Here is a 17,751-nt window from a genome sequence, read left to right as displayed (position 1 = left end):
GGGTGGAGGGGAGCTATGGGGGGGAAAAGAGGAACAACTGTAATCTGAACAATAAAGATTTAATTAAAAAAAAATAAAATGGGCAAAAAATAGACACTTCTCCAAAGTGAACATACAGATGGCCAAGAGACAAAAAGTGCTCAAAGTCACTGATCAACAGAGTGATGCAAATTAAAATGACAATGAGGTACCACCTCAGACCTGTCAGAATGACTACCATCAGCAAATCAACAAATGACTAGTGCTGGCGAGGATGTGGAGAAAAGCAAACCCTAGTTCACTGCTAGTGGGAATGCAGACTGGTGCAGCCCATTATGGAAAACAGTATGGAGTTTCCTCAAAAAACTAAATATGATTCTAGCTGGTTTGGCACAGTAGATAGATCGTTGGCCTGTGACTGAAGGGTCTTGGGTTTGATTCTGGTCAAGGGCACGCACCTTGGTTGTAGGCTCTGGTAGGGGCCCTGGCGGGAAGCAACCAATCAATGTGTCTCACATCAATGTTTCTCTTTCTCTGTCTCTCCTCCTCCCTTCCACTCTCTCTAAAAATCAATGGAAAAATATCTTTGGGTGAGGATTAACAAAAAATAGAATTTTAAAAAATTAAATATGGAACTGCCATTTGACCCAGTGATCCCACTTCTAGGAATATATCCTAAGAAACCAGAAACACCAATCAGAAAGAATGTATGAACCCCCTATGTTCATAGCAGCACAATTTACAATAGCTAAGATCTGGAAACAGCCCAAGTGCCCATCAGTAGATGAGTGGATAAAAAAGCTGTGGTACATTTATACCATGTAATATGCAGCAGCAGTAAAACAGAGGGACCTCTTACCCTTTAAGACAGCATGGAGGGACCTGGAGAGTATTATGCTAAGCAAAATAAGGTCAGAGAAATTGTATGCATATATGCATAAGCCATGGACACAGACAAAAGGGTGGTGAAGGCCTGGGGTGGGGGGTGGGGATGGGCTAGAAGGAGTCAAGGTGGGGAGAAAGGGGACCTATGCAATATTTTCAACAATAAAGATTTAATTAAAAAAATATAATACATCTAAATTAAACTCAGGATGAGCCTAACATTTGGTAATAGCTATGTGATCTGTATACCTGGTAGTGCTCCTTCATGACATGCTTGGGTTGAGATGACATTTGCATAAAGCTTTTTAGAAATAATGAGTTCATATTTGGTGCTAAGTGGCAAATTTCACTATTTTCATTTGAAGTATTTATAGAAATCCCACTTTTCTTTTTAAAATATAAAATTAGGAATTTTAAAAGTACAAATATATATAATCAGTTCAACCTTATAAATGCTCATTTAAGAGACAGGAATAGGGAAGGAGGATCTATGATGCTAGGAAATGGACTAACAGCAAGACAGTTAGGGTATATACACACACTCTCACTCACACACACTCTCACACATACAGGCCACTCTCCCTTTGTATTATTTAGGCATGCATGAATTTTAATTACCACTATTTAGTTGAATAAGCCCAGTCCTCCAACACATGATTCAAATTTCAGTTACCACAGTATAATTGAGTAATTGCATAAAGTACAAACTCTGCTGCTAGCCCTTCAGTCCATAGATCACTGCATAAATAACAGATGTGTATGGTGATTATGACAAATCATGTCACTTCTTTCAAAGTGTGTCAATGACTGGTCACTGTGGGTCTGTTATTTAATTCACACACAGACAGCAAAGTAAATAGTTGTGTTGCCTCTTTGTCCCCTAGTAACAACAAAAAAATCAAAAGAGGGAATAGGTCAAAAAAGTAACAAAAAGTGATAATGCTGGAAGTGAAATTCAAATCCCATGTAAATGGACTTTTAGAAGAAATAGGTGACCGTGGGGATGTTGATGCAGCCATCATTCAACAGACTGCACATAGGCAGCTAGAGGAACCTGGCGAAAGTGAACTTATCAACATAAGTGAGGAAAGAGGCTGTAACAAAAGGGATGGAGCTGTCCCAGAGGAAGTGACCCTGACAAAAAAAGACACTTCACAGTAAAGGAACTCTGAGATATACACAACATTTAAAGTCCAAAGGATAATATTCCGCTGGGATTGCACTAACATGCAGATGCCAGGGCCCAGCCCAGGTCCACACCTCTCCTCTCCTGCCCAGCAGGGCTCAGTGCTCCGACCGCACCCTGCATGTCTGTCAGTCTGGGGCCTGGTGGGCAGCACCACAAGACACATTAGACAGTGCCCTCCCCCTCGGTCTCCATCCTGCTCTTGCTGTTGTGGTGCCTCCATCCTGGTGTCGTTTTCCTTCAGCCTCCTGTCTTCTGTCACTCTCTAGAAGCTGCACTTGTGAATTCATCTGTGATTTCTGGTTATCAAATGCAATAGACAGTTGTCAGTCCCTGATCATAGCAGTTACATCATTTTTTTGGTGCTTTTCCATCTCCTTCAATAGACTGTGAACTCTGTGAGACAGGGAATGGGTCTTACTCATCAATATGTGCTTCCTGAATAAAAGGAACACTAGTATAACTAAACTGGTATAAAACAGGACTTTGAATCTGGGCCTCCTTCCCTTTTGATGTATTTTTAAATACCCTTATATAGACTTTAGAGTCATCAGATTTGTGGCAAAATAAAGTAGGTATTTTCTTCTACATCTACAACAGCAGCTTTATGAACCAAATGACCATGCATATGTCTGGTTGTAAATAGGCCTCTCGGTTTAAACTCTGCCAAAATGAAAATTGGAAGGTGGAGGGAGCAAATTCCACATGAAGAGTTCAAAATGGCTCAGGAGACCCTGATTGGTTTGGCTCAGTGGATAGAGAGTCAGCCTGTGGACTGAAGGGTCCCAGGTTCAATTCCAGTCAAGGGCATGTACCTTGGTTGCGGGCACATCCCCAGTAGGGGGTGTGCAGGAGGCAGCTAATCGATGTCACTCTCTCTCATCGGTGTTTCTAACTCTCTCTCCCTCTCCCTTCCTCTCTGTAAAAAAATCAATAAAATATATATTTTTTAAAAATGGGAAAAATCAATAAAATATATTTTAAAAAAATAAAAATAAAAAAAATAAAGTCCAAAGGATAAGCCCTGGCCAGGTAGCTCAGTTGCAAACACCAAGGTTGTAAACTCAATCCCAGGTTAGGGCACACACAAGAAGCAACCAATGAATGCATACATAAGTGGACCGACAAATCGATATTCATTCTCATATTCTCTTTCTCTTTCTCCTCTCTCTCTCTCTCTCTCACCAATTAAAAAAAATTAATGTCCAAAGGATAAAATGTTGGTGGGTAATCCAAACTTAAAAGAAGTATGACAATTTGCCAAGGCATAGAGAAGATGCATTGTAAGTTGCATAAGAACAAGAAGGCAAGCCCTTTAAACTACTCTAGATAAACTGTTTTTTAGTAGCTTTATTGAGATTCACATCCCATACAATTCACTTGTTTATTTTTAAATATATATATATTTTTACTGATTTCAGGGAGGAAGGGAGAGGGAGAGAGAGAGAGATAAAAACATCAAAGATGAGAGAGAATCATTGATCAGCTGCCTTCTGCATGCCCCCTACTGGGATCAAGCCTGCAACCCAGGCATGTGCCCTTGACCAGTCCACAGGCTGACGCACTATCCACTGAGCCAAACCAGCTAGAGCCAATTCACCTATTTAAGGTGTATAAGTCAGTGGTTTTCAATAGTTTATTTTTTTTTTTACAAAGAAATAAAACACTATACTGGTACAGTGAGGACTGCCTGTATATTTTATTTCCTGAGAGTGGAGTAGTAAAATGGGTAAACATCTCAGCACTGTCAATAATCTGCTCTGCGCTTATTAGCTATGTGACCTTGGGCCAGTTTTTAAAAAATCTCATTAAACTTAATTTTTTCTCATCTGTTAAAGGGTCACATAATTTATGAACGTGAAGATTAAAGGAGATAATAGGCATATAAATAGCTGAAGTCTGTGCTGTGTCCATAAAGGGCTCAATAAATATCAGGAATCACCATCTCTCTCTCTTCCAATATGTCAATCTGGGGACTTTTTTCTATGACACCAGTCCTTGGCATAGCCACGGTCTGCAAGTATGAGACCCATGTCCTTAGCAAAGATAGTTGGCACCCCCAAGCTCTAGTTATTTCCTGGTCCAATGCCTAATCTTCTAGGTTAAGGCTTTGAAAGGAAGAAAACAGAACTGGGCCGAAACCGGTTTGGCTCAGTGGATAGAGCGTCGGCCTGCAGACTAAAAGGTCCCAGGTTCGATTCCGGTCAAGGGCATGTACCTGGGTTGCGGGCACATCCCCAGTAGGAGATGTGCAGGAGGCAGCTGGTCGATGTTTCTCTCTCATCGATGTTTCTAGCTCTCTATCTCTCTCTCCCTTCCTCTCTGTAAAAAATCAATAAAATATATATATTAAAAAAAAAAAAGAAAACAGAACTGGGAGTCTCTAAGGCACTATATTAATTTCAAGTTTCACATTGAAGCAACTGAGTAAATAGTCAAGGCCACGTGTTATTATTATGAGCTAGAATTTTGAGATCCCTTAGTCCAGGGGTCCTCAAACTTTTTAAACAGGGGCCAGTTCACTGTCCCTCCCGTTGGAGGCCGGACTATAGTTTAAAAAAAAACTATGAACAAATTCCTATGCACACTGCACATATCTTATTTTGAAGTAAAAAGACAAAACGGGAACAAATACAATATTTGTATTTGCATGTGGCCCGCGGGCCGTAGTTTGAGGACCTCTGCCTTAATCTTTAGAATGTGTGAAATAGGGTAATAATAATACCTATCTCTTAGGGTTGTTATGAGAATAAAAGGAGTTGGTATTACAGTTATGTGCCACATAATGATGTTTTGGTCAATGACAGACCACATAGATGATGGTGGTCCCATAACATTATAATGAAGCTGAAAAATTCCTTTCACCTAGGGACATCATAGCCATTATAACATCATAATACACTACTCACGTGTTTGTGGTGGTGCTGCTGTAAACAAACCTACTGTACAAAAAAAGTACAGCACATACAATTATAGTAGCAAGCTATACCATCTAGACTTGCGTAAGTGCAATCTATGATGTTCACACAATTCTGAAATCCCTAATGATGCATTTCTCAGAATGTACCCCTATCATTAAGTGGCGCATGACTGTACATCGGCATTTGCTATTATTATTATTTAGGTATCTAGTGTAAGTTCCCTGATTCAGCACTTCTGGCCTATTAGTTACACAAACCAGAAGACTAGGAGCCATATTAAGGAAGGCTAGGACACCTTCCTTTAATTTACCACGCTGTCACCAAGGCTAACTGCTTTTTAAAAAATATATATATATTTTTATTGATTTCAGAGAGGAAGGGAGAGGGAGCAATAGAAACATCAATGATGAGAGAGAATCTTTGATTGGCTGCCTCCTGCACCCCTCACGAAATTGAACCCAGGACCCTTCAGTCTGCAGGCTCACTCTCTATCCACTGAGCCAAACCAGCTAGGGCAAGGCCCACTGCTTTTATTCCCTAACTAGAGGCCTGGTGCACGAAATTTGTGCACTGGGGAGCGGGGGGGGGGGGGGTCCCTTCAGCCGGGCTTGTTCCCTCCCGCAGTCTGGGACCCCTTGGGGGATGTCCATGTGCCTGCTCACTGCTCCTTACTGCTCAGCTTGCTGCTCCTTAGCACTGCCGCGGAGGTGGGAGAGGCTCCTGCCACCGCCGCTGCGCTTGCCAGCCGTGAGCCTGGTTTCTGGCTGAGTGGCACTCCCCCTGTGGGAGCACACTGACCACCAGGGGGCAGCTCCAGCATTAAGCGTCTGCCCCCTGGTGGTCAGTGTGCATTATAGTGACCGGTTGTTCTGGTCTTTCAGCTGTAACAGTCGCTTAGGCTTTTATTATATAGATTATCTCTTGCATCTCCAGCCTCACTGCCCTAAACCAATATACCACCATCTCTCCTAAAATACTGCAGAAACCTCCAAACTAGAAGGCTGTTACTGTACTCTATTCTATACTCTACATTGCAGCCACATGGATCTCCTCGCTCATTGGATTCATCACCTCATTTCTTGAAACACTGTACCAGCTTCTCATTGGACACAGAATCAAGAAAAAAAATACCTCCTCCAAATAAAAAATAAAAAAAACGAAGTAAAAAAATGAGAGAAAAAAACAAACACCTTACTATGGTTGAAAGCCCTGTATGATGATCTTAGCGGCCCTCCAGCCTGACTACATACCACCACACTCTGCTCTCTCTCCTCCAGTCCCACAGACCTGCTTCCAGGCCCTGTAGCTCCTCCTGCCACAGAGCCTTTGCCTTGGGTATGCCACCTGCTCAGCCCCAGACTGAGGCTGTGACACATTGTTGATTGCCTACCCGTCAACCACTTCCCACTTCTCCCTTGCTCCTGGAGCCCTGATTTTTTTTTTCAGGTATGGACCAGCAATATACTCTGGGAAGGAGAGCCCCAGCACACAAACCAATCAGTGATTGGTTTAGGGGGGAACATGTGATCTGGTTCTGACCAATGGGGCCTGAGGGGGTCTGTTGGGGTTTTCTGGGAAAGAGTTTTCTTCCTGAGATAAAAAGACTCATGGAGTCTCCTTCTCCCTGCTTCTGAATGTAGTTGAGAATGTGATAGTTAAGCCAAGAGAACTGTAGAGAAGCTGACTCGGAACCCTAATGTTCTTGAGCTGCCACATTAGCTAGTCCAGGACCCTCCTATCTGGGAACTTCTTGCACGAGACAATAAATGTCCTTTTCGTTTAAGTCTCTTGTGGCTGGAAATACTCTGTTACTTGTAGTAGAAAGCATCCCAACAATAAAAGAATCCTTCTTTATTAGGTCAAATCCCCATGCACTCTCTTAGCACCATGTATTTATTTTTGATTTTTAATTGAGATAACGTTTATATAAAATTCACCATTTTAACCATTTTATAGTGTACACGTCAGTGGTTTTTAGTAAATTCACACCATATATCACCACTATCTAATTCCAAAACATTTCCACCACACCAAAGAGAAACCCCACATTCCTTAGGTATCACTCCTCAGACACAAAAAGCCATACATTATATGACTGCATTAGTATGAAATATCCAGAATAGGCAAATTCAGAGAGACAGAAGGTAGATCAGTGGTTGATTAGGGCTGTAGTGATAGAGGAATCAGGAGTGACTGCTTAATGCATGTGAGGTTTCCTTTTGGGGTGCCAAAAGGTTCTGGTACTAGATGGTGGTGAAGTTTGCACAACACTGTGAATGTACTTAATGCCACTGAATTGTTCACTTTAAAAATGGAACATTTTGTATTGTGTGTGTTTTTAAGTAATATTTTTATTGATTTATTTTAGAGAGGGGGAAGGGAGCAGGAGAGAGAGAAACATCGATGTGAGAGCGTAACATCGATTAGCTGCCTCCTGCACACCCCCTACCAGGGATCGAGCTCGCAACCCCGGCATGTGTCCTGACCAGGAGTTGAGCCAGCATGGGATGATGCCCAACCTACTGAGCTACATCAGGCAAGGCTATATTGTGTGTATTTTACCATGAAAAAAAAAATGTATGATTCTTGGGGAAGATAGGGTAAGAAGGCTTTTTGTTGTTGTTTGGTTTCAATATCTAAATCTAAATTCCTTACTGTCACGTAATCTTGCACGGTGACAATATCCATTTCATCAGTTATTTTGAACTTCTGGAAAAGATATTCATCTTCTAAAATTTGTTCAAGAAACTTCTTCCTCCCCATTATTTTGTAAGCATCATATGACGCCTATAAAAAGAACAGAGCATAGACTTTTAAAATAGTATAATAGCAATAATAATCAGCACATACTTTACGTATTTTTCTGACAAATACATAAAATATTGTTCTTTTCTTCTAACAGCTTGTATTCAATAAAAGGATAGTATTTTCAAAGAAAATATTATATAGGGATTTTAAAAACTACCTAAAATTTGTTCCCATAACCATATCTACATAGTTTTAAAATGCAGCTAGAGGAGCTGAGTCTACAGTCCTCGGAGAACCAGTTTTTAATTTTTTAAAAAAATTCTCATCTGAGGATATGATTTTAGAGAGAGAAGAAGGGAGAGAGAGAAACATTGATGAGAGACATCTATTATGTGCCCCAACTTGGGATCGAACCCACAACCTAGGTATGTGCCCTGACTGGGAATCGAACCTGCAACCATTTTGGTTTACAGGATGATGCTCCAACCAACTGAGCCACCCGGCCAGGGCAAGGACCAGTTTTTAAAAGATGTCTTTTACCCCTTAAAAAACATTCCTTTCCCTTAAAACAAAACAAAACAAAACAAAACAAAACAAAACAAACCTATAATGACATTCATGCTGTCCATGCAGAAAAAATTTATTTTATTATTAAATAGGTTGGCCTAGGAACTGCAAGAAAAGGTATCACTCAGCCAACTATCTTTTCTTTTTTCAAAAATATATTTTATTGATTTTTTACAGAAAGGAAGGGAGAGGGATAGAGAGTCAGAAAGATCGATGAGAGAGAAACATCCCACTGGGGATGTGCCGGCAACCAAGGTACATGCCCTTGACCGGAATCTAACCTGGGACCCTTCAGTCCGCAGGCTGACACTCCATCCTCTGAGCCAAACCGGATAGGGCATAGACCAACTATCTTTATGTGTTAGTTAATATATAGCCCCCAAATGGCAACATGTACGTTTTAGATTGCTCAGACCTCTTTCTCCTTCAGACTTCATTCTCAGTAGCCAAAGATTGGCAAACAAAGGGTTTTTTACATTTGCTGCTCAAGGAAAGTACCCGAAAGGGCAAAGACAGAAAAATCACAGAAAATACTGACGCTCAAATCCTGTCTGGCCCTATTGGTACCAAACTCTTCCATGCATTTCTCCTTGTTCCAAGAGCTATACATAGACTGTGAGTAGAGCTTTAAGTACGCCCCTCCCTCTTTCCCACTCCCCATAGTATGTGCTGCTTCTTCTAACACATATTTGTACTATGCATCTGTGCTTCTGGCCACAAAGGATATGCTTATGTGAAGGGAGACTAGCGAAGATGAAGATTTAAATATCTTTTGATTTCAGATCAGTCTCACTTTTCCTTTGTATCTCAGAATGTGACGCTAGTGAAAGTATGGGAACCCTGTGTTATATAATGCTGATGTAAGGCCACAGAGGAGTCACTGAGATAGGGTTGACTCAGAATCTGTTCTTTTTACTTACCACACAATACAACAGTGAGCCTTGATGTATTTTCTATTTCAATTCTCACTTTTGTTATCTAGAATATTCCTTTTTAATTTTTTAAGTTTCTAAGCTTAGAACACAGATACATATGAAAAATAAAAGAAAATACATGGTGGCCCGGCTGGTGTGGCTCAGTGGTTGAGCATCGACCTGTGAACCAGGAGGTCACAGTTCAATTCCCGGTCAGGGTATATGCCTGGGTTGCGGTCTCGATCTCCAGTGTGGGGCATGCAGGAGGCACCCAATCAATGACTCTCTCTCATCCTTGATGTTTCTGTCTCTCTTTCCTTCTTCCTTCCTCTCTGAAATCAATAAAAACAATCTATTTTTAAAAAGAAAATAGCCCTAGCTGGTTTGGCTCAGTGGATAGAGCGTGTCGGCCTGCAGAATGAAGGGTCCCAGGTTCGATTCTGGTCAAGGGCACATGCCTGGGGTGTGGGCTTGATCCCCAGTGGGGGGCGTGCAGGAGGCAGCCAATCAATGATTCTCTTTCATCATTGATGTTTCTCTCTCTCTCCCCCTCTCCCTTCCCCTGGGAAATCAATAAAAAAAATATTTTTTAAAAAAGAAAATACACGGTGAGGCAAAAGTAAGTGTATAGTTGTGAGTATGCAAAACACAGTTTATTCTTGTATTATTATTTATTAATTATTGTATTATTTCCCATATGAACAAATATAAACCTAGTTTTGCCCCACCCTGTATTCAAATAGTTGTAGTTTTATTCCTAAGGTAGTAAATTAAAGGGACAGAAATAGTTTACTAAAAATGTGATGGAGATTTCCTTTGGGCAGATCATTTTGGTTTTCCATTTCATTAGTTTCTTTCTACACTATGCATCTAAACAAAAGGCAGTATTGGCACGTAACTCCACTATGCTTTCTTTTTAAAAAAATATATTTTATTGATTTTTTTTACAGAGAGGAAGGGATAGGGATAGAGAGTTAGAAACATCGATGAGAGAGAAACATCGATCAGCTGCCTCCTGCACACTCCCCACTGGGTATGTGCCTGCAACCAAGGTATATGCCCTTGACTGGAATCAAACCTGGGACCCTTGAGTCCGCAGGCCAACGCTCTATCCACTGAGCCAAACCGGTTAGGGCATCCACTATGTTTTCTTGCAATTACTTTTCTGAGGGTCCTAATTAACCATTCCCACAGTGACTCTAAAGGTAAAAGCAAATAGTTATATACTGAACAGGTCTGAAAAACCACTTAACTTCTGCTTTGAGCATTTCTTTAGATATAGTTATATTTTACTTTAGAACAAGTTACTTAAAAAGGCATTTGTTATTTCCTCCCCACTCTACTCCACTCCGCCACCACCACCAATCTCTCCAAGCCCTGGTTTCTTTATTTGTACAGGGCCTCAGCTGTGTGAGGCCCATCCCCGTCTCTCAGTCAAAACTCTCTATGCCTGGCAGCACATGGCAGGCCTGCTGCCTACTTGTGACAGGGATTTGAAAAAGTTTGCCCTCCAGTGGCCAAGATGTTCTTTCTCATACGTCTGTCGTGTATGGCCAGATTCAGGAAAGTCCTTCTAGATAGAAAGAGATGGGAAAGCAGAGCCCAGCCCCAAAAGGGAAGGGTAAAAACTAGGCAATGCTCTAGCTTGATCCCCAGTGGGGGGTGTGCAGGAGGCAGCCGATCAATGATTCTCTCTCATCATTGATGTTTCTATCTCTCTCTCTCCCTCTCTCTCTGAAATCAATAATATATAAAATTTCACAGTTGCTTAACAATATAAATGAGAAGCAAAACACACATTAATGACCATGAGCAGCATGGCCATTAATGTAGCTAATCCTGGGAAGGAGGATTTTCAATACTCCAGGCATTCTAAGTAATGCACATTGTGAGTGTTATTCATGAGTAGGAAAGTCCCTACATTCCCATTTATTCCATTTGTTTTCATCAAATATTGAAATACCCAGGGAAACTAAAGAAATCTTCTGTATTTTATTTTTTTCAAAAATTTTAAGCTAGCCCTGGCCGGTTTTGCTCAGTGGATAGAGCATCGGCATTGGACTGAAGGGTCCTGGATTCCATTCCGGTCAAGGGCAAGTACCTTGGTTGCAGGCTCAATCCACAGCCCTGGTTGGGATGCGTGTGGGAGGCAACCAATCAAGAGACACATCAATGCTTCTCTCCTCTGTCTCGCCGCCTTCTTTCCACTCTCTCTAAAAATCAACGGGAAAACATCCTCCAGTGAGGATTAATAAAAAAACAACACAAAACAAAACAAAAAACTAGGCAAGGATTCCAGGATAGCCGCCAATCAGACTAAGATTCAAGAGGCAGGTTCCATTCTTAGTGGGTGACTCAAAGGGTCAGAGGGGGGCATCTCTAAATTTGACACCTCCCCTGATACCCGGCATCAATGTGGCCCAGAAGCCCCCCCATCCCTGTGGCTACTTGCTGGCCTAGATCCATACTTGGGCTATCAAGTTACTGTAACATCTCAAGTCTCTTCCCTGCCTGGCTGGAAATTCTTATTCATGAAGGTAGTAATAACTAGTATCTCTGCATGGGGACAGTTTATTGGTTTGAAACAGTTCAATTAGATACAGGCTCTGAATTAATAAAACCACCATAATGGCCTCAAAATGTGCACAGTACGCAGAGAAGTGTTCAAGTCTCAGTTCTGCCCCTGACAAGCCTCTCTGTTTCAGCTTCCTCATAGGCAAAAAGGGAATAACATGTTATCAGTGGGTTATATAAGAGAACGTATTTAGTGGGGCTGCTGACTAAGGAGTGGTTAAGAGCATGAACTATGAAGTCAGGCTCACTGTTTGTTTTTTAATATATATTTTTTTATTTTAGAGAGGAAGGGAGAGGGAGAGAGAGCTAGAAACATCAATGATGAGAGAGAATCATTGATCAGCTGCCTCTTGCACACTCCACACTAGGGATCAAGCCTGCAACCTAGGCATGAGCCCTGACCGGGAATTGAACCGTGACCTCCTGGTTCATAAGTCAATGCTCAACCACTGAGCACACTGGCCAGGCAGGCTCACTGGGTTTTGATGTCAGTTCCTTCACTTTCTAGTTATGAAACCTTAAGTTACTTAGTCTCTTTAAAATGAAGATAACAGAATCTACATTCTAGAGTTTGTGAGAATTAAATAATAATGCACATAAAGTGTTACACATCATACTTGATACTGTTCAATAGGGGTAGCTATTATTAATATTAATGTTTTTCTTTTTTACATAAATACACAATCCTCAAAAAGAATGGGATCTTCAATTTAAAATAATAGTTACTGAATGTTAATGTTTAAGAGCTGTCAGTTACCCAGAGGGGTTCCAGACCATGGTGGAGGGCACCTTTAGGACAGTGCTCATGAAAATATATTGTGCCCAGGGTCACTTGGGCATCTTGTTAAAGGCAGATGCTGATTCAGTGGGTCTTGGGTAGGGCCTGAGAGTATGTGTTTTTTGGTCAATTCTCACCTGAGGATATTTTTTCCATTGATTTTTACAGAGTGGAGGAGAGGTAGAAGGGGGTCCGAGGGGGAGAGAGGGAGAGAGGGAGAGAGGGAAAGAGGGAGAAACATCGATTGATTGCTTCCCACATGTGCCCTGACCAGGGCCTGGGATTGAACCTGCAACCCCGGTACATGCCCTTGACTGGGAATCGAAATCACAACCCTTCGGTGTGTGGGCTGACGCTTTAACCACTGAGCACACTGGCCATGGCTAGGGATTATGCATTTTAAAAAAATATTTTTTATTGATTTTAGAGAGAGAAAGGGAGAGGGATAAAGAGAAACATCGACGAGAGAGAAAACTGTTGGCTACTTCCTGCACACACCCTCACTGAGGATAGAGCCTGCAACGCGGGCATGTGCCCTAATGGGGAATTGAACCGTGTTATAGGTCAGCAGGCCACACTTTGAGTAAGTCGCAAGGCTTTTAGAATATTCTAAATATAGTTGGTGGACTAACCACAGTGACAACCCTCTGTAAATAAGTATTGCTCTGAAAATAGATCATCGAAGTAGGTAACTGAAATAAGATCTCTTTTACACACGACTATACAATTGTTCTCGTATCATTTGAACTGTCTTGGCACCTTTGATGAAAACAATTCATCATCTATTTGTAGGTCTATTTCTGAATTCTCTATTCGCTCTCATTGATCTACATGTCTATATGTTATCACTACACTGCTGGGATTACTGTGGCTTTTTAAGTCTTGAAATCAGGTAGTGTAAATTTTCTAACTTTGCTCTTCTTCTCCAAAGTTTGTTAGGCTACTCTATATCCTTTCACTTGTTTTTTGCTCTTTTTTCTGGTGAACACATGAAAGATGCCTTTGGAAAATAAGGAAATGAAACTAGAAATGGCAATAAAAACAAGAGAAAAGCTGGAACAACAACCACCTGTGAAACACCCCTCCTTCGTAAGTGAACTTAGATTAAACATCTGAGTGGACTAAAACTTAGGAAGTTGGATTAGTCTGCCGAAGACATAATTTCTACATTCAAAGAGCAAAGGAGTTGAGTAAACTTATAGTGCGAAAAATTCCACTTCTATCAACCATTAATCCAAGAGTTACCAGTTTGTTTTGAAGCTGAACTGAAGGGAAACAGGAACCCTAAACTGTGCTCTCCAAACTGGGTATGTCCTCATTATTTAAAACTCGTATAATGTTTAGTGAAGAACTCAAGCTGAATGATATGGCTGCATTTTTACAATAAGAACAAAAAAAAAATTAAAAATATATCTGTGTGTGTATTTTCATGGGAAAAACATGAAGGGGTGATGGGAGCGGGCTAGAAGAGGTTAATGGGGGAAAAAGGAGGACCTATGTAATACTTTCAACAATAAAGATTAAAAGAAAAAAAGAAAGAAAAACATGAAGGATACAAAGCAAACTGTTAACATTAATCCCCCCAGGCGAGTGAAAGTTGCAGCACAGAGAAGAAAGCCATAAAGGCATATTTTCCTTTTTTTTTTTTTTAAAAAAAAACACCTCTCTGTGCTATTTCCTTTTTAAAAACAGTTACTTTGTAATTTAAATAAAAACTGAAGTTATTATACAGCATTTTACAAGTTTTAATATACACACAGTGCTTTCCAGTCACGGCGTCCAAGGTTCTCATTTGCTCCAGCCTGGGGACAGTACGGGCCTCTAGGAGCTGACCCAGGAGAATTGCAGTTCCTGGAAAGGCCCCATTATGTAACCTCAGGAAAGCAGCAACTGATGCTATTTTCTAGGGCCAACTCTAAGCTTATTCTGTAGATTAATGTGGTATGAACATAAAGTAAACATCTACTTTTGTATTTGAAGTCCTCCTATATACATGAAAAATATTAATGTTTCTGAAACACCACATTCCATATGAAAACACATAATCCATTTGATACATTTCTGAAACGGAGTTAAATTTTCTCTGATATTGCCTGAGAACAGAGAAAAGCAGTCTCTTTTCCTTTTCTAATATTCTTTGGAGAAGAAATGTTACACATGTTGGAGGTGATCAGAAACTGCTAGGTTGTGTGGTCTTCTATCCTGAATTCATGCCATTACTGATTACTTCAGATGGCCCATACTTTTCATGTAAAATATTTCCAGAAGGCGACAGGAAAAGAACCTTTGATTTATGGTTTATAAAAGGCTAAATATGAGTCCTAGCTGGTTTTTCTTAGTGGTTAGAGCGTCGGGTTGGATTCAGGTTAAGGGCAAGTACCTTCGTTGCAGGTTCGATCCCTGGCGGGAGGCAACCAATCCATGTGTCTCTCTCACATTGATGTTTCTCTCTCTCTGTCTCTCCTCCTCCCTTACATTCTCTCTAAAATCAATGGGGGGAAAAATATTCTTGGGTGAGGATTAATAACAACAACAAAAAAAGGCTAAATATGACAATGTATACTTTTTTTTTTTTTTTACTCAACTACAGTCATATATAAGGGTCAACAGAATAAAACCTGTGTTGTAGATCCTTGCTATTAAAAGTGTGGTCCATGGGCCCTAGCTGGTTTGGCTCAGTGGATAGAACATTGGCCTGCAGACCAAAGGGTCCCGGGTTCAATTCCAGTCAAGGGCACATACCTTGGTTGCAGGCTCCTCCCTGGCCCAGGCCCTGGTTGGGGCTTGTGCAGGAGGCAACTAATCGATGTTTCTCTCTGTCTTTCCTTCTCTCTTCCACTCTCCCTAAAAAAATCAATGGAAAAATATCCTCAAGTGAGGATTAAAAAAAAAAAGTGTGATCCATGGGAGCTGGTTAGATTCAGGCCCCATCCCAGATCTACTGAATCAGAAACTGCATCTTTAACAAGATCCTCAGGTGATTCTTATGCTGCAGACAATTTTGGTGAATATTCATGAAACTTAAAAGAATTCAGATAAAAAAGGATATTTTAAAAGTTCATTTCCAATAGTCCAGCATAGCTTTATCTAAAGATGCTACCAGAATTGAAGAAACAACGATAAAATGCCATTCAGACAAAACTGAATCAAAGGTTATGCATAATTTTAAAGCACTGACCAATAGGCCACTTTAGTCCATTACAGGGTTGGGCAAAAGTAGGTTTACAGTTGTGAGTATGCAAAACAGAGAATTTATTCTTTTAAAAAATATATTTTTTTATTGCCATGCTGGTGTGCCTCAATGGTTGAGGGTCGACCTGTGAACCGGTAGGGGCACATGCCCAGGTTGTGGGCTCGATCCTCAGTGGGGGGTATGCAGGAGGCAGCTGATCAATGATTCTCACTCCCTCTCCCTTCCTCTCTGAAATTAATAAAAATATATTTTATTGATTATATTTAAAATATGTATATTTATTGACTATATTTAAAATGTTTCATTATTAATTATTATTAACCTACTTTTTCCTACCCCTGTCTTAACAAACCAAAAATTTAATATTAAGAATAATGGTGGATATTTTTTAGAACCTTATATATGTAATTACTCCAAATATTTTTTAGCTAATAAACAGAGACACTTTGAAACATATGGTTAAGAAAATACTAACTGCCTGCTGGGATGTTTAATGGTGAAATAATAGTCTGTATACTTAAATGCAATCCAGATACTACATATCTATGTTATGATGTTAAGATGTGTAAGAAGCTAAATAACATAAAATGTACAGTGTAAAACATCACCTTACTTGACGGCTTTAACATATTTTTTCCGCTGAAATACTTGTAACCATAGCCTCCAGTATGTAGAAAAATTTTAAACACAATAAAAGGTGGAAATTTTTCACCACTGAATCTGAAATAAAGATGAAAAATGTGTCATTTGGAATCAGGTTTGGGGCTCAGTTACTGCTCCCCCTTGTGCTTAAGATAGTTTCTTGCATGCAGGATAAAGGCTATACCAGAGCATAGGACAAACTGGTAATGAAATGGATTATAGAAGATGAAAGAGCCACACCTAGGGGTGTGTATGCTCACATCTATTCTCATATGTGTGACAGGCTGGACACATCATGGGACACGAACTACTCTCAAGGCAACTTTTGGCCTAAGAGTCATGCCTCAGTTTCTTTACATAATAAATGTAAATAAAAACACATTTACTTTGCAGTTATATACTGAGAAGTTATGAGGACTTAAGAAAACAAATATCTAAGATTGCTTCATATTAACTAAGTACTTCTTGAAATAAATCAGCATAGAAACATTACCTGAATTTAACTTTACACTTATTGCCAGCATCTTTAAGAAACTCAGCCTCCACGGGGCTCACATTCTTCAGTATATCATATGTCACACAATATTCCTGAAATAGATGATGGTGCTATAAATGGAAGGTGGTACCTTGCCCAGTTGCAATTTACTGAAAATAACAGAGGCAGCATGATAAAGTGAACGGTACACCAGACTTGGGAGTTCTGAAGAACTGGGTTTTAGTGTTGGCTTCTCCACCTATCATTTGTGTGGCCTTGGAGTCAATTACTCACTCTTTTGGCCTCCAAGTTTGGGTATGTGTTCCTCCTCAAGATCCCAGGCACTGTTCTTTCCCTATGATAACACTTCTCACAATGTACTGTAATTAACGACAAACTCCTTGTTATCTCCTACTAGACTATCAGCTTAATGAAGGTAGGGGCAGTGTCCTTCTTCTTTATCACTGTATTCCCACCACCTAGTACAGTGCCTGGAACACAGCAGGTGCTTCACAGTATATGATACTAAATGAATCACTGTAAATGAGGATGATCATAGTACTGTTAGTAGCTTTTAAGCACTTTTATATACCACGTACTACGTTAGGTACTTATACACATAACCTCATCTAATCCTTATAACTCAGCAATATTATTTGAATACTAGAGGCCCGGTGCACAGAAATTTGTGCACTGGCGGGGGCGGGTATCCCTCAGCCCCACTTGTGCCCTCTCACAGTCTGGGACCCCTCGGGGGATAACGACCTGCTGGCTTAGGCCTGCTTCCGGGTGGCAGAGGGCAGGCCCAATCCCTAGGTGCCTGCCCCGCAGCCCCTGGTCGGGCTCAGAGCAGGGCCGATTGGGGAGTTGGGGCACCGCCCCCTGTCAT

General features: G+C 40.7%; 1 protein-coding gene across 3 annotated transcripts in view; it reads right to left on the bottom strand.

Annotated features, from left to right (window-relative positions):
- LOC102251876 (chromosome unknown open reading frame, human CXorf58) overlaps window positions 1–17,751 on the bottom strand; it is a 59,455-nt gene that overhangs the window by 33,618 nt on the left and 8,086 nt on the right. The window contains exons 4-6 of one of the 3 annotated variants that reach the window (XM_005861748.2): window positions 16,881–16,975; window positions 16,354–16,465; window positions 7,627–7,758 (exon numbers count right to left, since the gene is read on the bottom strand). In XM_005861748.2, the coding sequence (XP_005861810.1) occupies window positions 7,627–7,758; window positions 16,354–16,465; window positions 16,881–16,975 (339 nt within the window). The remainder of the gene's footprint in view (window positions 1–7,626; window positions 7,759–16,353; window positions 16,466–16,880; window positions 16,976–17,751) is intronic. The other 2 variants (XM_005861749.2, XM_014536056.1) reach the window with 2 other exon arrangements.

The sequence above is a fragment of the Myotis brandtii genome, unplaced genomic scaffold (assembly GCF_000412655.1).
Source record: "Myotis brandtii unplaced genomic scaffold, ASM41265v1 scaffold156, whole genome shotgun sequence".
NCBI classification, from domain to species: Eukaryota; Metazoa; Chordata; class Mammalia; order Chiroptera; family Vespertilionidae; genus Myotis; species Myotis brandtii.
This window is presented reverse-complemented; position numbering and strand designations above follow the sequence as displayed.